The following is a 22,732-nucleotide window of genomic DNA, read 5'->3' as shown; positions in this document are numbered from 1 at the left end:
AAGGATGTGAAACATTGAGAGACTTTATTTAAAAAATGAATAAAAGAAACAAATTAAAGTCTCTATATTTGCTATTGCTTCGGATGAATTTCCCCATGTTTAAACTATTCAAACTATGTAACCAAGGGGGCGTAATGACTTACACCCACAATCCTAGCTCTGGAGAGGCTGAAATAGGAGGGTTGCTGTCATTTCCAGTCTACCTGGGCTACAAAGTGAGTTCAAGGCCAGCCTGTCTCAAAAAAAGACAAAAGTATATATCTGTCCAAAGTAGTAATTGACGAAACGACCCTGTTCACTCATGCACTCACTCACGTGTTCATGGCTCCCTTCTTCCCTTCATATAAGCGAAGCTACAGTACCTGCCTGTCATGGGCTGTACTAGAGGCTGGATTTCCATGGAAATTTAGGAAAAGTTTTATTTTATGTCTGAATCATCTTATTACATTGCTCGGTATAAGGAAACAAAAGAGAAGCTCCCAAATCCCTAAAAGCCAGGCCTCAGTGTGGTAGAATAGGAATCACTCTGAAGACTACAAAATTTATTCCTTCTGTCTTGATTTGATATTTGCCTCCTTTTCTGCCTCAACTGCTTTTTGAGGCATTTTTGAGTGGAGAGAAAGACTGACTGACAGGAGTTTGCTACTATCAGTTTGTGTTCAAGTTCTAATTGTCAGCACCTCCCCAGGTACTTCTGGCACCCAGAACAATAAAACCTTGGACCCTCAAGTGCAACAAAGACCACAAGGAAAGCTTTTATCTGTCGGATAAATTATTAATCACTGCAGTATACCTCCCTTGACACCTTTAACACCAGAAAGATCAATTTGTCATGGTCCAGTGTATGCTCATGACCCATTAGCCCTGTAATGTAGGTCAAACTTGGATTTGATGCTCTGATAGTGGGAATCAGTTGAATTCTCCAGAGCCTGCAGAGCCTGCACAGTGGCAGGCGGGCTGTGGGAGGGAAAGAGCCTCTGGAGAGGCTCCGGAGCCCACAGCCCTCAGCAACAGAGCTGCCTGGCTACGATTCGCAGCACAGGGGCAAGGACTCTGAGGAAAGCCTTGCGCCCCACAGCAGCTCCTGCCACTCCAACAGCAAAAGACGAGGAGGAAAAGGGACCGTGAGCTTTGCCCTCCTGCCGCTGGTCCACTTTTGCCACAGCTGTGGGTAAGAAATGAGATTTTCTTTCTTTACCTAAGAAGGAGTGAGTCCCAGAATAGAACATGGTGTCTTTTCCAGATGATGTTGAGAGAGAGGAAAGGGGAAGAATGCTTTCTCCATTTCTCTTTTTTTAAAAAACCAGCCAGTGATTACAGTTAAAAATAACCGTAAGCTGGGTTTCCCCTCTGCCTTTGCTGCAGACTCGTCATGTAGAAGCAAGTCCCTGCAGTGGAGACCAGAGGAACGGTGTCTGTGCCTTGGAGCGAGAAGCTTGCAAATGGCTTGTGTGGGGCGAGTAGGGTCCGGTGAGCGCTCTGCAGCTGCGAGAGCACTGTGCAGAGGGACTGCCTGTGCACACCTGTCTGTGTAGTGCGGCCTGCGCTTCAGGGCTTCTGAATTTCCTCCAGATGTGCAGCCATTAGAAGTACCAAATGCACAGCTGTCTGAAGCCATCTGGCTCTCAGGCTTTGACCATTTGGCCATCTGTGGGATACAGTGGCTATTGCTAAAGTTTTTGCCTGGGATACAGCCTCCCCAGATGTCCTCTGAGCTGGCCAAGGAAGGGACCCTGTGACAATGAATTCAGGGAAAAGCAGTACTGGCATGGGCATGAGTGGTCACAGGCACCAAGAATCGGTGTTGTCTAGATGGACTCCATGAGGCCACAAGCTGGAGAGCTGCCCAGGCTTGTTTCAAATCCACATCATCACTTGGCATCTGTGTGTCTTTGGGCAGTTCACTTAATCCTACATGTGCCTTGCCTTCCTCTTCTGCAAAATGTACCCCCATTGGGTGGAAAGATTGAAAGTGATAACAAGAAGGTTCCCCAACCTTCTGTGGCCAAGGGTATTTCAGTCACTGTTGCAGAGTAACCAGCATCCCCAAACTCAGAGCTCCTAAACATGCATCTGCTCTGCTCAGGGACCCTGCAGGGAAGAGGCTCACCAAGGCTAGAGTGACAGCATATCCCCAGTCCTCAGTGCTTGGGTCCAGGTATGCTGTGGCCAGGACCCAGGTCCTCTGGAAGCACCTTTACACCTTCCTCAGACGTTGCAGCTGACACTGGATGTTGATTTGGACCTCAGCTGGGCTGTTATGGACTGAATCGTGTCACCCAAAATCCATGTTTCAGCTTCAACACCCATTTCCTCAAAATGTGACTATATTTGGAGACAGTGTCTTTCAAGAGATGATTAAATTGAAAGGGAATAATTAGGGAGACCCCAATCTCCTCCTAAGAAGAGACTAGGACACACAAATACAGAGAGAGGACTGCATGAGGATACACAAGGAAGACCCCAGTACAATCCCAGGAAAATCCTGCAGAAGGACCCCATCCTGCAGACATCCTGACCTCCCACTTTGACTTCTAGAATTAGAAGCAAACATATCTCTGTGGTTGAGCATGTCCTGTTCATGGTAATGAGGCTTTGGGCCCTGGGAGAAGGCTCTTTGGTAGCCGTGGTGTCCTCCTACCGGGTTGCCCATTTTGTATGGTCAGCAGAGCCCACAGCCACATGTGCTGGTTCACTCGATCTGTGCTGCCTTGTGCACAAGCCTCAGTGAGGCACAGCCCTCTGAACTGCTTGTGACTGCGGGAGCCACATGCCCACCTGTGAAAAGCGGGGAGGCTAGAGTGCTTTCTGATGGCAGATGGAGGACAGAGATTCCTGTGCACATTCCTGTCATAAAACCCTGACTGGCACGTGGTGTATTTACAATAAATCAGACACACTCCAATGCTAGGTCTGCTTTTCTCTGACGTATCTTATCTGTTAATGTATTACTTTTGGTTCTCAGACTTCTTTATTGTCTCCAGCAATAGAGAATCTTGGCACCTGCCTAGATAAAGGTTTAAGTTTCATCCCAGACCAGCTGCCTCTTGCTAAGAAGCAGATGTAGCAGCATTGTGTCAGCGGGAACCTCCCGATAGCTCCATTTCCAAGGGAAAGGCCTGCCAAGCTCGTTACTGCATCCTGTGTGCTTAATGGAGCGATCTTGAAACTCTCTGCAAAAGTCACCTCAGAGAAAGCTTGTAGTTCTTCAATTAAGGCCACAGAAGTGTCTATCAAAATATTTCTAAATTTTTAGGATCATCTGAGATCACTGATATCACTCGGCCTGTGAGATCTCCCTTTGGGGATACAGATCTCATGTAAAGACCTTTCCTGCTTGTTATTCCTGCAAGGCATTTATTCATCCATTTATTTAATCAGCAGGCATTTATGAAATATTTACTTACCTATGCCACATGACATACGATTTACTGTAGTGAACACCCAAAGTACAGTCTTTCTCCCACTTGCAGAGCTTATAGCCTAATGGGGAGAGCACCTGAAAACCACCATTCAGATAAACTGGTGTCCTTTACTATAGTATTTTAAATTGTAGCAAAGCCTGGGAAAGAAAGGACAAGATAGAAAAGATAACCCATTTTATAATAAAATCTTCAGACATAATATTACTTTTAATTTTTACTGAGAATTATTATTCAAACTATTTACAAGACTCCAACACTATCGATTAAAGTGTAAGTATAATTAAATGTACAATTAAAAATATACAAAAATGTTAGCAGAATGCACCCTAGGTGCCTCAGATGTGTTGACACTGGCTAGTGAGGGAGAAACGCTGGACAATGTCCCCAGCAGACAAGAGAGATGAAGCATGCAGTGCATGGTGACAGAGCTGTGTTTCCAAGGTGCAAGAGCAGCTCACTCACATCTCCATGGGGACCTAGTCAGTGAACAGGTCACAGAAAGTGGGGAAGGGCGAACCTAAGACTATGGCCAGCGGGTAGGCAGTGCAGCAGGGAGAGAGAGGAGGATTCATGCTCTGGAGACCTAGCTGACCTGGGGAGAGGTCGCAAAGGAATTCTGGAGGGATAGTGCTAGAGAAGAATAGTGCAGAGCAGGCGTGGAAAAGAGGTCACAGGGGAAGCTTGGGTACAGCCAGTGACAAGGTCCACCACATGCCTGTAGCAGCAAAGTATGCCCAGGGACTGAGAGGCTGGAGTGCTGAGGTCTCCCCTTTCGTGGCCTTTCACAGCTTTGGGGAGTTGATCGCTTTCTCCTCCTGAATAGTATCTCCCTTGACTTTTCTCTCACTCTGTCTTTTTCTTTTGTTTTTGTTTGTCCCTTGGCTTTAGGTGCAGCCTCTCATCCCTCTCCGGTGGAGCGGGCACTCCTTCTCAGATTCTTTGGCTGCCCGCTCTTGTCTTTGAGGTCTCACAGCGGGGCTCTGAGGACATTCTCCTTGCCTTCCCATGGAGACATGAGTTACTAGCATGGCACTGTGCAAAAGCGTGCCTGCCCTTCCTCACTCTTCCCTGGTTGTCTGGTTGGTTCTCATGGCTCTGCGTGCCACCACCATCTGATGAACCCTGTACAGGTACCGCCAGACCTCTTTCCTAAATAGATTCTTGTATCTATTTGCACAATCTATTTGAGTCTCCTATATCTCGTGATAAATATGTTCAAATAAAAGCCAGTTTTTCTACCCATGTATTTACGGTTTGTAACAATAGCATTACCAGCTTAGGATCTTAAAACAATGCTTGCTTGTTATTTTGGTTTCTATTTGGTTTTCAATGGATAAATAAAATTTCATACATTTATAGTATGCATCACAATGTTTTGATACATGTAGGTATTTTGAAATGGTTAAATTAAGCTATTTAATGTCTGCATTAGCTCACACATGTATCTTTCTACATATTTTTGGAGGGTGATAGTCTTCTATTTTATTATTAAATATAGAGGCCATGATGCACATACAGCTCTTGAATTCATTCCTGCAATGGGAACACTGTATTCTTTCACCCGTATCTCTCTGGCCACCCCTGTGGTCTCTGTATTATCTAATTTTTTGAGTCTCACTCTACATTCCAAATATAAGTGAGGTCATGTGACACCTGTCTGTGCCTTTATTTCACTTCATATAATGTCTTCCAAGTTAGTCCATATTGTCACAAATCACAGGATTTCCTGCCTCTCTAGAGTTAATATATGTAACTCACACTTTCTTTATCTATTCTTTGTCCATTCTTTATCCATTCTTCTGTTGATGAACATTAGGATGATTCCCTATCTTGGAGGCTGTGAATAATGCCACAATATACATAGGCGTGTTCGCACTGATTTCATTTCTTCTGAGTATATAACTGGTACAGGGACTGCTGGATAACAGCAGTAGTTCTTTTCTAAATTAGTCAAAGAATCTGCACACTTTTGCATTATCTCCTTGCTAGTAACTCATGTCTCTTCCAGAAGTAAACATATTTATTAGGAGGGGGTTACCCTGGGTCCTCAGCTTCTGGGCTCCAAAAGACCGTACTCCAGATGTTGGCTAGGCACACAATCTCATAGCAAGAAAAGGTCTCATTTCAGGATAAGGTCTACTGACTATTGGTGGCATTCAGTTCTTTCCAGACTTCTGGGACAAGGGTCTCAGGGTCTGGGTGGCTACCAGCCAGTGACCATTCTCAGGTACTTGCCTTTTGGCCTGCTCCATAGGTGACTTCTCAGCATGGTGCTATGTTTCTTCAAAGTCAAAAAGAGATTTTTCTAAAAAGGTGAGTTACCCCGTCATGGTACAAACACTCGATCTTATTACCTTTGCCCACACTCTGTCCCTTCTATAGATCAGAGGAGGAGAAAGAAGTGTCACACATGTGAACACAGCTCAGCAGCAAGCATAAGCTGCTCTAGAGTCGATCAGCTGACAAGCACGAGACACCTCAGCGCACAGAGGCCTGACCCTCCAGGGACCTTGATCAAAATCTGAAGCCTTCTCTCTCACATCCTGTGTTACATCCATTGGCAAATTCAGCTGACATCACAAGGGAGTATGACTGTTATCTGGCCACCTCTCCACCTGCACCATTCCTGTTGTGGTTCAAGCCCCATCATTTTCCACTTGGACACCACAGTAACCTTCTGCTCTTCCTCCTCCAGTAATGCTATCAAAATAACTATGAAATTAGATTCAAAGTTGATTGTGCTATTCTCTGTGCAAACACTCCAGGGATTTCCACTCAGACTTAAAGTTCTTACAGAACTATGTGAATGGTCCTATGCCCGGTCCTTCCCTCTGGCCCACCGCAGGCATGTTCTCCCTCCTCTGTTCCCGAGATTCCCACCCTTCCCTTTTGTCATTATCCCAGTGCTCTCTCCCATCCTAGCCCTGTACATGCGTCTGTCCTGCCTGGAGCCTCTCCATCCCAGGTTCCTCACTCTGAGACTCCCTTTCCAGGAGGACTTCCCTGCCCATCCTATGTCCTGCCATGGCACTGCACCCCTCTTCCCTACTCTGTGCTCCTCAGGCAAATACAGTTGCTTGTTTTTCACATTCTCAGCCTCCAAGCCCGATAAAATAAAGTGCCAGGATGATGGGTTTATCTTTGTACTGTGGGTTTATCTTTGTACAGTACCTAGGGCAGAGCTGGAATGAAATAGTTGCTGAATAACCATCTATGGGATGATTCATATAAATCATATCAATTCTACATTGTTCTTCATAAGAAATCACTTCTTATCCAGTAGGTTTTTTTTATAGACTTTTGAACTGACAGTGTATTACACTACAGAGTTAACACTGCCAAGTGCCAAGTTGCTTAATTGCCAAATATACTCATTAAGATAAGAATACATCTTTATGCTTTTGGACTGCCTTCTTTTGCCTCTTGGAGTTTTAAAAAACATATTATCTGAATACCTTCTAATCTTGATCTGTAACCCCTTCCACTCACTATTTCCCACTTCCAACAAACATGAGTCCTTGTAGTCCAGGGCGACTTTCTTGACACCCTCCTTGGGTATGCATGAGCATGTCTCTGCCCTCACCAACCCTTACAGTTTGCCTCATAAATGACACTGATTATTCACCGAAAACTCTCCTCCTTATACTCCAAGAGCCATTCAAGTGTGATCCTATCAGATTTTCCCAGTTGGACTCAAGTTCCTCAGACCGCTACTTATTAAAAGTGCCCCATCACACAGCAAGCACACTGGAGAACAAAAATCAACTGAGTTGTACTTTATTACGTGCTTACAACAGAATCCAAAAGTGATAAGCACTATTTAATTGTTTAAAATTAAATTTAAAAGGCTGTCTATTATTTATTTATGGAATTAACGTATCCTCTGGATCTAATCAAGAGTGGTGACCAAAGGTGGCTAAGTGAACAAAAGAACCTGGCAATATGCAGATTATGTAATAATAACAAGAAAAAGAAGTCATCATGTGAGCCCTACAAGGCCTGAGCTACAAAGTTCATCTTAGAAAACACACTTTCATCACCTCTAGTTGTGCTTCTGAGAACATACCATCCCAGTTCACCCACAGAAAAGGCCCTGGAATATTTAGTTGCAGGAGTAAAGGAAAGTAACTCTGGATTTGAAGAGTGGCTCCCTATAATTTTGTGGCCTTCCTCCTTAAAGAACCGAGGCTGGAGAGCAGGACTAAGTGGATATGCAGCCCATGCCTACGGGACACACAGAAATGGAGGCAAAACCAGAGAAGATGCTAGAGCATCTTCAGGAGGAGACTGATCTCCAGAGCCTCCTAACAGCTTTCTCTGTGCCGGCAGAGAACCGTGAAGGGTCTCATTTCATCACAAGGAGCTACATAAAAATGTGTACCAGGCAGCTGTTTTCTTAGAAGCCCCTTTACTTAGCAGGCATATAACGGAAACATTTAAAATGCTTGAAACAATTTGTTTTCCTAAGCAGATTGAGTTACACACCTACAATCTGTTTACCCTATTAATTTGCTTATCTAATTATTTTTGCAGTCCAGGCCTTGTTAGAGTTATCACAATTTGTGAATTAGTGGAATCAGAAGTAATAAGATTTTCTGGTATCTTTAATTATATATAGAGGTGGTGAGATAATTTGCTCATTTAGGGCAGGACAAAGGGAATTAATTAAACATTAAAAAATGAGACAAAGGTTAGATATAGGATTTCCTGTCTACTTCCAAATCTGCACAGAGCGGGTAAATCATAATTCATGAAAGTGTTTGAAAATAAAAACTATTTGTATTTACCTGGCCTTATAAAGCTTTACATTATGTAGGATTGGGCTATAGAAACTGTCTTCAGGGCCCCACATAGCCCGACTTTTATTTCGTTACAATTATTTTCTGAAGAGAGAAAGTTGTGTGATAAACATCTGTGGCTAGAGAAAGGCCAATAACAAGCTCAGCTCTAATGGAAATACTAAGGATACATATTCTAGGGGCTGCATGTAGCTTTGTGGTAGTGCTTACCTAGCATTTACAGGGCTCTGAGTTTAATCCTCAGCACCTCAAGCAACTAATCAACTAATCAATCAATCAGTATGTCAAATACAATATGTATTTTAAGGATCATCCATTGCTTTTGCTGTAAATTTGCTAAAAATTAAAGAAAATTCAAACTAGGCTTTCTTTTATATCTAAAGGGTTCCAGTCTCTCACCATCATATACAGTGTCAGCTGTGGGTGTATTATAAATCACTTTTGTTGTGTTGAGATACATTCTTTATATATCTCACTTGTTGCCTGTCCTTAGCACAGAGAGATGTTGCAATTATTCAAATGTTTTCCTGCATCTAGTGGTAGGAATCATATGATTTTTTCCCTTGATTCAATTAATACGTGTCCCTATAGAACTTATTGATCTGTAGATATTTAATACAAGGATAAATCCTACTTGATCATGGCAAGTTATTCTTTTAATGTGTTGTTAAATTCAGTTTGCTAGCTCTTGTTGAGAACTTTTGAATCTCTATCAATCAAGGATATTGTTCTGTGGTTTTCTTGTGATGTCCTTATTGGGATTTGGTGTCCAGGTTATAATGACCTCAGAGAGACTTGGAACTATTCTCTGGTTTCCTCAGTGAAATGTTCCTGACTTTGCTATGCATGTGATGCCAGTGTCTAATTTCTTTGGTGACCACTCTTGTTTTCCCAGATTCTGGCTCTTCGCTAGCTGACCTTGTTCCCAAAAACTTTAGAAGCAAATATGGCACATTTTTTTCCCAAACCCAAACAGGCTTCACTAGAGCCTGAAATCTGGAGGCTGAATTGATTGTACATAAGCTTTCCCATTAAGGACACTGACAAACACTACATCAGGGATCCTTAGACATCCAGAGCCAGTTATTAATCACAGACCATCACACCACACTCCAATCTGACCTCCACAGGCTCCCTCAAGAGCAACTGTAGATTAAGACTGAGAATCTAACATACTAGCCTGCACCAATTGCATGCATCACAGAAAAATAAGATTAGCTTACAGGAAAGATGAAGCACTATATAAAATTATTCTAATTTATTACACATAAGTTGGATTGCGAAGTGACATCTCCATATATTGCAAGGCACTTGTGAAGACTCATATTTCTGCTTAAAAATGTATAGTCAAAAAAGATTTATTTTAGTTGTGCAATGTATTAGTCTGAAAGTATGTTCTGAATACACAAATTGCAGTCTCAATAGAGATCAGACTTTGTGTTTTGGTATCCTTCCAAGGATGATTTACATCCTATATCAGTCTGATCTTCTGAACTGTACTAGTCATAAAGCCAAGTGTATCAAAAACTTATTTTCATTGAGGGTTTTTAACCAAGGAAGCATTTTGAATTAAACTGAAAGGCAATGCAACCTGAATTCATCCTTGTAATCTGGGATTTTGTTTAACTTTCAGCTTCTTCACCCAGGGATGATTTTTTTCTTGTTTCTTAAAAGACAAGATATGATTGCATCATCTCTGATGACAAGCAAAAACCTGCATTCTTTTTTTTTTCTAAGTTTCTCTCACTTTTGATGTGCCATTGCTATTATAGATAGAAAATGAGGAGGGATGAATTGAACATCAAGGTATCCAGCACTGCACGGCCATCATTCGTCTTGCATCTTTCTTCATCAACACCCTGCCCCTCCTTTCTGAACTTATTTTGTGGCTTCCTTTGAAAGACATATTTAAACAAGGAAAAGTGTTTACTTACCATAAATCAAATAAAGATAATTCCATGGAACACTGTAACACGGTACCTTAATTTAGGTAAATTTTTCTCTCTGCACTACCTACTGAAACAAAAACACACCAAACCTGTTATTTACCCAGATAAAAATGACCTACAGAATAATATTATAATATACTTGGTAGTCTCTCTTTGCTTTTAATTGTGTTGTATAACATTCGCTGGTTTCTGTTTGCACCATAAATGAAAACACCAATTTTACCATCACAAATTTATACTGTTGCTATTACAACTCATAAAAGAAGATTCAGACCTAATATAAAAAACAATGGGACAGGTGAGTTATGTAAATAAACACCCTTAATCTCATACAACTTTTAGAAATCAAAACAAGCTCTGTGGATCCCATAAACATCCAGCTTCTCCCCATCTCACCAGATTTCCACACCTTTTTTGGACATGATTGAATCTTTTTCTCCACTTACTGATTCTTATTTTATCTCTTTTACCACCAAATCTTTGGTTTCTGTATCAATCCCTAACAAGCACTAGCTTTTTGCCAGTGCCCTCTTTTCTCTCTGCTTTTATCTCTGAACTATTCGATGTGCCTGCCTACTTTCTTTGGAAGCCCCGTGCTCCCAGGACCTCAGATGTCGGTCTCTGTGGCTGGCCTCCCGCCCTGACTGGCTGCCCAGCCCGCACTGGCTCTCCTGACCCTGATAGTGAGTGCTGGGGCGCCCTTGCTCTTGGACCTAGAATCCTTGTTTATTTCCACTAGTCATTTCCAGGGGTTTGTGACTCTCAAATTTCTATTCTAGTACTGACCTGTTTTCAAACATTTTTTAAATATTTTCAGTTTTTTCCTTGTTATCAGTGTTAGCTGATCGGTACATGTGTGCAGTGCACGATGTCTACATTCTTGTGGGAAGCTGGTACATAAAACATCTTAATTCCTTGTTTCATCCTCTTTCCCTTCTCTCCCTTCCACTTCCTTCCATTTCTTGACCCCCTCCTTTTTGGGTATGTGTTTGGTACACGTGTGTAAATTGTTTAAAATTGATACATGTGCATAAAGCCTCTTTATCTCTTTGGCAAATCCACTTAGATGTCTATGGGCATCTTAAACTTAACATAGTCCAAACAGAGTTCTATTTCCCTTCCCAATCTTCCCTATCTCAGGTAAATGCAGAAATATTTACAATTATTGAGGGAAAGGTCCTAATCTGGAAGCCACTTGCTTTCAGAACTTAAAGTCTTGGTCCATCATTTCTGCTACCATACCTGCTGCCGCCCTTGCCCAAACTACTGCACTGGCTTTTTAAAAACGATATTTCAGTTTCATTTTTACCACCTTTATACTATTCTGCACTCGTTTACTTATGTACCATCTTTCTTTGTAGAATGCAGTATTTTTTTATCAGTATCAGTCTCTTCTCAGGTCCTTTAAAGGGCCTCTCCTGACCCTCTCCTTTTAGGGTCACCACTCCCAGTGTGACTCCCACAGACACAGTCCCCACCCACCATTCACGCCGAACTTCTTGCCGGTTCTCAAACAACTGTACCTTGCTCCTGTTTCAGGGCCTTTTAGTGAGGCATTTCCATGTCTTCTGAGGACTAACCTTGAGGCCGTTTGCACACAGTTGACTCTTGTCATTTGGATCTCGTTGAATGCTGCCTTCTCAACAGAGAATCTCCTGACTTCGTCATCTAGGGTAGCACTCTGACTTCCTCACACCACCCTGCTGTCTGCTATTCCCGCCATCTCGCTCCGATGTCGAAGGTTTTTAGCTATTGGTCATTTCCTTCTCCATTACAGTGGAAGCAATATCTCATTAGAGATCATTTGTTCAGCAATGTATACTAAGGCGGGTCAATGTACAGAATAGGTGGATAAATTACTGATAATTTATTTGACATAAGTAGAATCTAGAATTAGAAAAATATAGGAGGGAAAGTTCACCAAATTTTGCATTTGCCTAAGAAACATTCAAGTATATTCCTCTTCTCTCTCTCTCTCTTTCTGTCTCTCAAAAAACCACACACATATATATACATGTATGTGTGTATACATATGTGTGTGTGTGTGTTTGTGTTTTATGATAGTTTTTTGTTCTGGATTGAAGTACTCAGCATATTAAGACCATAGCCTCTTGTATTTATTTGTTTATTTACTTATTTTTTGAGACCGGCTCTCACAGTGTAGCTACGGGTAGCTTTGAACTCATTGTTTACCCCAGGCTAGTCTTGAACTCTGCTCATGACTTCAGCCTCAGCGTCTCGCGTGCTGGGATTACAGGTGCGCACCACCATGCACAGCTAAGACCACAGTCCTTTAACCTCATTCTATGTAAACTTACAAGAGAAGAAGATAGTGAAATAGCAACAGGTTAAACAGCAAGAAGGAAGGCTTGTAAGAGAACAAGTAAGTAAACCCAATACAGAAAATATTTGCTTTTCGCAGAGCAAAGAATGAGGCTGGCTGTCTGTTTACTGGTTGAAAAAGTTCCAGGAACCCTGGGATTTTAAAGTCAGGTTCTGTATTTGGAAATTCTGAATGATGTAAATAAATAATCCTCACCAGGAAATAAAATGACTGATACACATAAATAAGAAAGAAATATTCTTGGATTATTATTTCCAAAAGTCTTCCAAACCAGCTTCACTTCTTGGTGTAGGAACATATGATCAGAATTCCCAGCAACTGCCTCACGACATTGAAGGCAAAAACAACTGTAAACTTACAGCCTCTCCTTGAACTGCCAAAACATGCAGATGACTTCAAAATTCACTTTGATGATGTTAGTAGCAAAGGAATACAATTCAAACATAATACATATCTCAAATGTATAGAGGAAAAAAGTTTAGAATACAGTGTTTTACCACAATAAGGTCAGCAGAAAAAACAGCAGAATCCATAATAATCATCAGTAGTAAAAAGGAAATCTATTACAGTTAGATCTGAGGTTCTGCACTGAAGGCTCGCTCCTTCTACTCACAGAGGAAATGCTATTTCTTTCACTGCACAGATGGATAAATAAAAATTGATAATAGGTGGAAGGAAAATTATATTCTATTTCCTTAAATTTTCCTTGTAACCCAACATTTACTCTTTATGGCAAAATCTTTTTCTTAATAAAAGCTTCATTTGGAAACTCTGAAGTTAGAATTGGAAATAAATTCTAGTTGGAATCTGAAAGACAGAACCCTTTTCCAGGACTTCCCTGAAAGCATTGCTCCAGCAGTGAGGTCATACTTGGGAGGAATGTTACCTCATTCTGCCGCTCCATCCCTGCCAGCAGCGTCTGGGCTGTGCTTGAGAACCCAGTCACCTGCTAGTGTCAAACCAAATCTGGAGTCCAGTTTATCACAGAAAATTTTGTTTTCAACTTCACTGATGATATTATCTACTCTTTTTTAAGTTATATTTTTGAGCACGGGCACTACTTAAGTTGATTCATATATATCTGCAGGTTGAAACTGCAAAAGGAAAAAATTTCACACTGAAGCTTTTAATTATTTTTCCTATGTTGGGGAAAATGTAACATAGATAAATAGCAGGCAAAGGGAAATCTTCATTTAAAATGGCCCAAGTGGTTATAGTGGCACATGCCTGGAATCTCGGCACTTAGAAGACTGGAGCAGGAGGATCTTTGTGAGGTTAAGGCCAGCACAGGCCAGCTGCATAGTGAGTTCAAGACAGCCTGAACCACAGGGCAAGATCCTGTTGCAAAAACTACTACTAGTAGTAATAGTATTACTATTAAAGTAAAATAAAATGGTGAAAGAACAACTACAGGCTTCACTTTCTGTCCCTTGAGCTCAGTGTCCCTCCCAGGGTAGATTACACTTGTGGACCTCAGTTGGCCTCCGGATTCAGCGCATGATGGCAGCCTCAGAGAATCCTTTCTCATTCAGAGCTCCCCTGTGGACTCGGAGCACAGTCAACTCAGACACAGTTGTGGCAGAAAACTTCTTTGGCAAAAAAATGGCACAGTGTATCACGCGCTGCCCTAACCTGGGCTCTGCCGCAAGGTTCCCCAGCCAGGGTGCTGCCTGATGTTGGCCCTGCCTGGACCATGCCTCGACCCTCGGGGACCCAGCTCTGGCTGCAACCTCACTGCAGATGCATGTGTGCGTTCCCTCCCCTCCCCATCCCAGGGAAGAATCCTGCTCTCTCTGCCTGAGTCCCACGCCCTGCAGCAGTGGCTCTGCCCCTCTTCCCAAGTGCTTATTTCGGAGTTGTCTCTAGTTAGCCTCCAGGTATTGTTACACACTGTTTTGTCAGTACCATGCAGATAAAATCATGGCTGCCAAGAGTTTTCACACATTTTCATATTGCACAGTGCCTGCCAGCACTAGGATCTCAGGGAGCTCAGCAGTGCTGCAGCTTGGGACCATGACCTTGAAATAGGCCTTCTTGGCGTTTAAGAAAGCAGCAGGAGCAAGAGCACTTCTTGCTCCTAGCAGGTGCTAAGGTTATTATTCTAGAGATGCACTCCCTACACTTAGAGGAAAAAAATCTCATCACTGTAGACTCAAGGACACATAGAGCAGCCAGAATGCAGAGCCCTGCTAAGCTTCTCTAGCTTATGATGACCAGGCCATACTCTTACATGCAATCATAGTTCTCCATGAACTACCGCTTCTTCATTAAACAGCATGAAAAATAGAAAAATATGGTCACCTGTAGCTTTCAGTCTTCATTTCTTTGCAAAGGCTGCCATGTCATGTGAAAATCAGTATTAAATCAGTCTGTATGTGTTTCTGTTAATCTGTCTTCTGTTATGGGAGACTCGACCATCAAACTAAGATGGGAAGGAAAGATATTCCTTCCTCTGTAGCAGGAGACTGCGATCAAAGGGCACAGGCGTCACCTTGGGCACTGTGTATTTCATCATCCTCAATGAACAAATGACCTTCTCAGAGTTCACACAAATTTAAAATATTTGTTCTAAAGTCCCAGTGGAGATTTGAATTTTATCCCTTGCCACCTCACGCTGTTCCTCACATACTGATGCGCCCCACTTGCTGAGCAGAGGCCAACCCACCCTGGGAGAAGCTACTGAAGGAGCTGCTCATCAATCTGGCCTTGACTGGGCCAACCCTAACCCTAGCCGTAGCCCCGCCCACTGACTGTGATTTCTGTCTTGTCAAAGAATCACCTCAGGGGATATCAAGTCAAAACATTTTATGATTTCTTTTCTTATTAACACTCAGTTGAAAAATACTGATAGATTTCCTAAGTGAAAGAAATAAATTCAGTAAGTCATTTTTAAATATTTTTATTTGCTTTTTTACTTTGTTTTGGGATTTTGATAAGTTTTACAAATGCTTGTTTTTTAATTGATGGCATTATTGCTAACAACTGTACCTTGGGGTTTTTGTTTTTGTTTTTTGTTTCTGTTTTGTTTTTGTCACACGGAAAATCGTACATTGTGAAGGGAGGAGGGGCAACACTCTGACCGCAGCTATCATTATTGCTGCTGTGAGCACGGTCTGTCCTGAATGAAGACAGTAAGTTCCCAGGGTGGGACAAGCTATGCAGATAGTGAGTATCTCAGTGCTTGCTTAGGTTAGGCAGGCAGGGATTGGGAGATGACAGCTAGAGGGAAAAAGTGTTTTGCTTCAGGGCGACAATGTGACTTGAATGAAGGACTTTCTCCTATTATTATAGCAGCGCAATTTGTAATAACCAGATCTTGGAAACAACTTAAGTGTCCATCTACTGCGGAATGGAAAAAAAGATGTGGTATTTTATACCATGGAGTACTACTCAGCTATAAAGAAGGATCACATTGAGATATTTATAAATAAATGGATGCAACTCAATACCATACTCATAAGTGAAATAAATCAAACCCACATGTGTAAATACCATATAGTCTCCCTAGTGTGAGAAATGGTAAGAGTATATAAAATACAAAAAGCTCAATAATTACAGTGAGAGGAAAAGAATCTGCTTAAAAGGGAAAAATAATATCTCAGGGAAAATGAGGAAAAAGAAAAAGAAAGGGTAAAGAAAAAATTCCTAAAATTATATAAACACACTCAGGATAGCTAAGATGATTGTGCTACAAATTCTGTAAGTTCTTGGAACAAAATAATTAACATTCATAGGATTGGAACAATTGTGCATATTATGATATGGTGATCTGAGGAACTCTTGAAGATCATTATGTAAAATAACAACCTTGGTTTAACTCATTCCATCCTGTTTTGAAGGCCTGTATTGTCAGGTTCTGGGCTCTGCTATTGTTTTTATGTCTTTTTCGTTTTGTGTTTTTCTAGGAATTTATTTTGTTTTGTCTAGGTTTGTTTTGTTTTTCCCTCTAATACAGAAAGGATAGGTATACATGTAGAGACTCATGCATGCATAGAACTTCTATAAAGTTTATGACAATCGATAATATAATACACAATGAAATGAACAGATACTTTGAAAAAAAAAAGACACTAAGATACCCAATGCTGATTCCGTAGCATCATGATGTGAAATCCAGCAATACTATTATTCTTTGTTCAGAGTGATTTTAATCCATTTTGTTTTGTTTAATTTCAACATGCATGAAGGTATGGACAGCTGTTTTGAAGAGAATGAGAGACATCATGACAGCCATTGTTGACTTCCGTATTGTCTGATCTTGAAGACCTAAAATGCCTTCATCATCCTGTTCTGATCAGTTCTATAATTTTTTGTTTTATATGAATTCATTGTATGTGAAGATATGGACAACTATTTGGAAGAAAACAAGAGACAATATGATAGACAGTGAAGATCTCCGGTTGTCTTGCTTTGAAATCTGTGTTTCTTACATTGTTATCATATGATCTGTTTTGTTCTGTTTTCTTATGCTTAGTTTTACCTTCTAAAAAAAATGATTTCAAAGTGAGCACGTAGCTCTCAGTGAGGTCCTGTCGTGAGGTCCTCCCCCACTCACCCACTCCTGGGCCCTGCTCATCACCTGGGGGCCGCTTCACAAGGGCCAGCTGGTCCTGCCTGTCCTCACAAGTAAAAGGTCAGCATCTCAGCAAAGATGCTTACCTAACACAAGAGCATCCCCCAACCCAAACAACGTAGGATAATACAACGGGTACAGTAGTTCATAGGAAGCATTGGGAGGTTTTACTAGTTTTGCTTTTTGTGTTTTTTTTTTTTTTTTAGTTTTTTTCTAGGTGATAGTTTAAAACATTGTGCACAAAATTTCAGATGCCAAATTGAGTGCACCTATGGGATGTCCAATTGGTCATGTCTCAGGCAGGCGGTGGCACATCTGGATTTCAGAAGAGCCACTGGACGAGTGGCTAACAGTGTACTCCAATCCTTGAGCCTGTTGAGAAAGCACAACGAAGACTGAAAAAAAAAAAAAAAAAAGAGGAGAAGGAAGAACTGCAGAAAATGCACTTCTTTTGGGAACTGACTGAGAAGACCCAACTTCGGGGTATGGAAAAGATCCAAGAGAGAGAAGTGAAAACTAAAGACACTGGAGAACAAAATGTGAGGAATAAAAATATGTCAAAAGGTGAAAGAAAGAAGATTCACACTTCAACACAGAATAAGCCACTGATGCCGATGATGACCAAGGAGGAGGTAGGGGACAGAGGACTAGGCGACTGATAGCGACCTTTGTGAAAGTACTTTGAGCAAGAGCAAAAGAATGAGCAAAGTAAACAAAAAAAGCTGCTTGATATCCTTGTATTCTCGGAACACTTTGTAGAGAAGGAAAAGTCAGGGCAGCACACTGATGACACAATAGTACTTTTTTCTCCATTTGCAATATGTGGTTAATTACAGCTCATCGTGAAAGACTTTTACAACACTTAAATATTTTACATGACACATACTGTAACATCTGGTAGGTAGCAAGTTACAGACTGTATTTGTTTCTGGATTTTAACTATTTACATTGTTATTAGTAGTAAAATGAAAAATGAAAAATATAATGCTGGATAAAAGGAAAACAACACATGACCAGAAAAAGTCTCTCCCTCCCGCCCTCTTCCTCTCCTGCATGCACACACGTGTGTGTGTGTGTGTTTGTGTGGTATGTGTTGACATCCTTTAGGGGCAAGGTAAAAAGACTTAGATAACAGAAAGTTGAAAAAGACTAGCAAAACTTGAAGGAACAAGCTACTGTAGAAAAGTCTTATTTTGAATGAAGAGTCTTACTTTTCCTGATAAACCATTTTCTTTTTAATTAAAAAAATTAAAAGAAAGAAGGAGATTAAGATAAAAGACATAACAACATAATAACACAGGTCAGAACAGAACAATTTAAGCATCATAATGTTTCACCACAAGATAACCCGACATAACAGTAACTACCACAGTGTCTCTTTCCTTGAAATATTTGAGTATAACTTTGTATATTAAAGCATCAAATGTAACATGACAGTGTAAAACAGTTCAAGAGAATGAAAGTATTACAGGTATTTAGAACCAACTAACAGAAAATGAACAATGGTTTCTATAGTCTCCTTGTCTATAAAAAATTTTGTTTGTACTATTACATGTAATAAAATCCAGTAAGATACAACATGATAAACCGATGGAGAAAAGAACAAAAGCTTCATGGGACTTCCAAATAAGATGATATTGTATCAGCACTAGCTATTATATTGTCTTGTTTTCTTCAAAATAACTGTTAATACTATCACAGACAATAAAATCAAACAACCCAGAATAGAACTATTCCAGTTAATGAAAACATTATCAGGCTTCAAAGCAAAATAATGGGGAATCATGTTTACCACATACTTTTATGTATCCTTACCCTTTCTTACATTCGGGAAACTATTCAGTATTTATACATGTGAGTTTGATTTATTTCGCTTATGAGTATGGTCTCAAGCTGCGCTCATTTATTTATAGATAAACCATTCTTGCAACCTGAGATTTTAGTTTTATTGCATTTGAGTCTTACAATTGTATAAATGTATGATGCCTAAAAATACTTCATAAAATAATCATTTACATATAGAAATGTACAGAAATTATTGTGAGAAGTGGTAAAATGCATCACTGCAGAAGCCTGACAGGCTCTGGTATCTTGCCTTAATTTCCTCCTGGAGACATTTCTGTGGTGTGCAGGTGAACCCTGGGATCCTGGTTCTGACCTGACTCCCGGCTGGTGCGTCTCACAGTTCCTGCACTGGCGGTGAGCAGCGCTTCTCCTTCCAGACCTGGTAGTGTGCAGCTTTCCCTGTTGGATGTGTGTGCACGCAGCATGGGTATTGGGTGTGGGTGAGGTGTGAATAAGCCTGTGGGTGGGTGTGCACATTTCTGTGCATGTTGCATATGGGTGTAAATATGTGTGAGATACACACCTGTGACATATGTGTACATGTGTAATAAAACACATGTTCCGTGTATATAAATGTGACATACATACCTGTGATAGATGTACATATGTTCATATGCAAGATACACATCTGTAATGTATATGCCCGTGTCAGTGTGCCAGCTACACACCTGTGATGCATGTGCCTATATACACATGAGAGATACACATCTGTGATGTGTGTACATGTGTATACATGTGAGACACACCTGTGATGCATGTGCATGTGTACTTGTGGGAGATACACACTTGTGATGTGTGTATGTGTGTACACATGGGAGATGTACACCTGTGATGCCTGTGTGTGCATGTTGCAAGAATACACAGGTGCTGTGTGCATGTGTGCACACATGTGAGGATATGCTGTGTGTGCATGTGCAGGTGTGCATGGGTACATACCTGTGATGTATGTGCATATGCACGTGTGCAAGGATACTCAGTACTAGGTGTGCACATGTGTGAGGATACACAACTATGCTTCATGTGCATGTGTGTGTGAAGGATGTACAAATGTGTTTGTGCATACAGGCGTACATGTGGTATAACAGCCAATACAGACAATTCTGGCGAAGGGGCCTTATCCAAACCCCAGGGGAGACTGGCACCATGTGACCTGGAGGAGTCACAAATGATTTCACCAGGGAGTTTTCTGAGCAGCTTCTCAGCACGGTATTCAGCCTTGCTTCTTGGCCAAGCAGAGCGGCAGCTGAACTTGGATTTCTTCTTAATCACATCTGAGATGGAGTGATTAAGTAGGACACAGACTGCGACCTGGGAGAGCACTGCCTTCCGCTCAGGGAAACAGCACGCAGTGTGACCCCACACTTTGTCACTCACTTTGGTGCCTTCCCATGAACACACAACTGAAGGACAGGGAAATCTTTCATCACACGCTGTTAAGGAAATGAGTATCTGCTGAGGTTATTTTTATCCGTGCCTCTGCTTCCTGGATGAATTAGGGCGGTCCCTAAAATAAGCCAGTGCCTGCCTGTGCTGCAGAATTTTCTGGCAACACAAATGTTAGTAGTTTATGCCAGATAATGTAATATTGCAAAATTTTGACATAAACTTTTTGTCATACAACTTAGTTAAAAAGGTACACATATGTGCATACCTGTGTATTAAGAATTCTTCCTCTTTCTAGCTTTATCACTAACATTTTTGGAGATTCTGAAAACACATTTCATTCTAGAAAGTAAATTTTCTTCCATACGGCAAATTATTTCTTCCTCTTAAGAGATTAATGAGAGAGGCATTTCAATTTGAGTACCACATTCTGAAGAGAAAGGAGAAAATATTCAACCCTTTGGAGGATACAGCCAGGATCTATAAAAGGGCAGGAGTGAGCATTTCCCACAGAATTTTCTAGTGTAGATGGGGGCAGGTTTTTGTTGTTGTTGTTTTGCTTTTTCCAAAACCCTGAGACTACATGCCCAGTCTCCTCACACCTCCTCCTCTTTCTCAGGATTGGTTCTCTAGGTTACTGTGTTACCCAGGCTGGACTCCAACTGGCCTCCACCTGCCTCAGTCTCCCTGAGTGCTCAGAACACAGGCATGCAGCACCACCACCAGCTAATAAATTGTACATAGTTCTAAAAGTTGTTCATATGATGCAAAATTAGTGTATGCCTGTGTGTGTAGTATGTGTATGTGCAACCTGCTCATGGTTCAGAAATGTAACAGTATGCTTTCTTAATATCGCTAAGCAACCAATTTCTGGGCTCTGTTTTTGTTTTTGTGGACAATTCTTTTGTTTATTTGCTTCCATTTTTCTAAATAAAATGTTTGTTTTTCTACTTTGTGATTTCTTTTGGACTTATAAAGAGCCTGTCCTATGAGGTAGCCACTCTGGAAACCTCTGTGGAGTACTCCCAGCCCTACCCGGGTCCACTGACGTAGCTTTCCACTTTCTCCCTAGGACAGACAGACAGTGCGGGTTATAACACAAGTCTTCATTCTGTTCTAACAGCTATAGAAACACAATAAATGCACAATGTAATTAGCGTAATGTGATTACTTTTCCTAACATCCTACTGCCCAGTCCTGAATCCTTATCTCCTTTTTTTGATTGACTATATAATTTTTATAAACAATCCTATTTCTCCCTTGACTCAGTACATATCCATACAACTTGTCATGCAAGCCCTGGGGAACAGCTCATAATCAGTCAGTTTTCTAATATATCAGAAATAAATGAACAGATAAATAGACAAAAAAAAAAAAAAACACTGGTTATTTTATCTTTGTTGGGACAAAATACCTGACACCCAAAATTAAGGAAAGAAAGGCTTATTTAGTTCACAGTTTGTGGAGGTTTCAGTCCATAATCAGCTGGCCCCGAGGCAGGGCCATATGGCACTCAGATAACACTTAAAGGCAGGAGTCAGCAAAAGCAAAAGGAGGGGAGAGCAAGCCTCTTTTTCTCCCTTATATTGCACATCCCCCCTCCCCCGGGCACACACAGATAGGCCCTCACAAAATCTCTGTACCTTCCTCTTGCATGCTTCTCTGCTTCTCTGTTCCTCCTTGAGGTCTTCCCAGATGAGCTTTCCGCAGGTGCTGGGGGGCTAGATCACTGGCAGAGACAGGCTTCCTTCACTTCACCGAGAAGCTCATGGCAAGGAGACAGCACATTCCTTTCTCACTGGCCGTATTGAAAACCCCAGGGCATCCGCCCTCCACTTTCGCAGACTGATATCACTTGCTTGTTGCTGAAGCAGCCTTGTGGACAGAAGAAACATGTAATTGATTGTCTTTAATCGTGCCTTCCTGTGCGACTAGGGTGGTGATGAGCGCTGACTTTCTCCAGAACCCCTGCACATATCAAAGGAGACCCTTCCCTAAGTGAAGGATGATATCAAGAGAACAACAGGAAAAAGAAATACTGAGAAGATACAAATAGCCAGCCTGGTTCTGTGACATCGGCTAATCATTAATTTCTCAGTACACAGGGTTGTTATGAAAATTGGATAAGTTATGCCAAGCCATCAACACATAGTAGATACTCAATAAGCAGCTATTATTGTTATATAAATGGTTTCCTAGGAATTTATAAACTGTGCTGGTATATGAACACAATTTCCCAGGAATTCTAATTTAATATCTTTAGAAGATGATATTCAGACCAAGATTATGCCTACCTTGCAGGCTAACTAGGTAAAATCCACAGATGAAATTGCATGAAATTTTTTCTTACCATAGACATATTTTAGCTTTTATAAAATCAAGCCCAGGAAAGACCCTGTGCGCTGACCTAGTCT

At 41.2% G+C, this 22,732-nt stretch overlaps 1 protein-coding gene across 1 annotated transcript; it reads left to right on the top strand.

The window, feature by feature from the left end:
• Positions 1 to 134: 134 nt before the first annotated feature.
• Positions 135 to 21,268, top strand: LOC101789185 (uncharacterized). Its single transcript, XM_063238273.1, has 5 exons — positions 135 to 215; positions 927 to 1,171; positions 4,314 to 4,555; positions 19,223 to 19,289; positions 20,001 to 21,268. The coding sequence occupies exons 1-5, from the start codon at positions 135 to 137 to the stop codon at positions 20,218 to 20,220; spliced, it is 855 nt and encodes a 284-aa protein (XP_063094343.1). The 3' UTR covers positions 20,221 to 21,268.
• Positions 21,269 to 22,732: the final 1,464 nt, after the last annotated feature.

This window comes from Cavia porcellus, unplaced genomic scaffold (genome assembly GCF_034190915.1).
Source record: "Cavia porcellus strain 051 isolate PalLab524CR breed Dunkin Hartley unplaced genomic scaffold, mCavPor4.1 scaffold_27, whole genome shotgun sequence".
Taxonomy (NCBI): domain Eukaryota; kingdom Metazoa; phylum Chordata; class Mammalia; order Rodentia; family Caviidae; genus Cavia; species Cavia porcellus.
Note: the sequence above shows the minus strand (reverse complement) of the source record. Positions and strands in the feature narration are given on the sequence as shown.

What these genes read in the sequence shown, in the direction of transcription:
- LOC101789185 (XM_063238273.1), top strand. Translation starts at nt 135, where the DNA reads ATGACTTACACCCACAATCCTAGCTCTGGAGAGGCTGAAATAGGAGGG. An exon ending in CACTTTTGCCACAGCTGTGG is followed by an intron (nt 1,172 to 4,313) that starts GTAAGAAATGAG and finishes CCTTGGCTTTAG; the next exon opens with GTGCAGCCTCTCATCCCTCT. An exon ending in TCACAGTTCCTGCACTGGCG is followed by an intron (nt 19,290 to 20,000) that starts GTGAGCAGCGCT and finishes TTGTGCATACAG; the next exon opens with GCGTACATGTGGTATAACAG.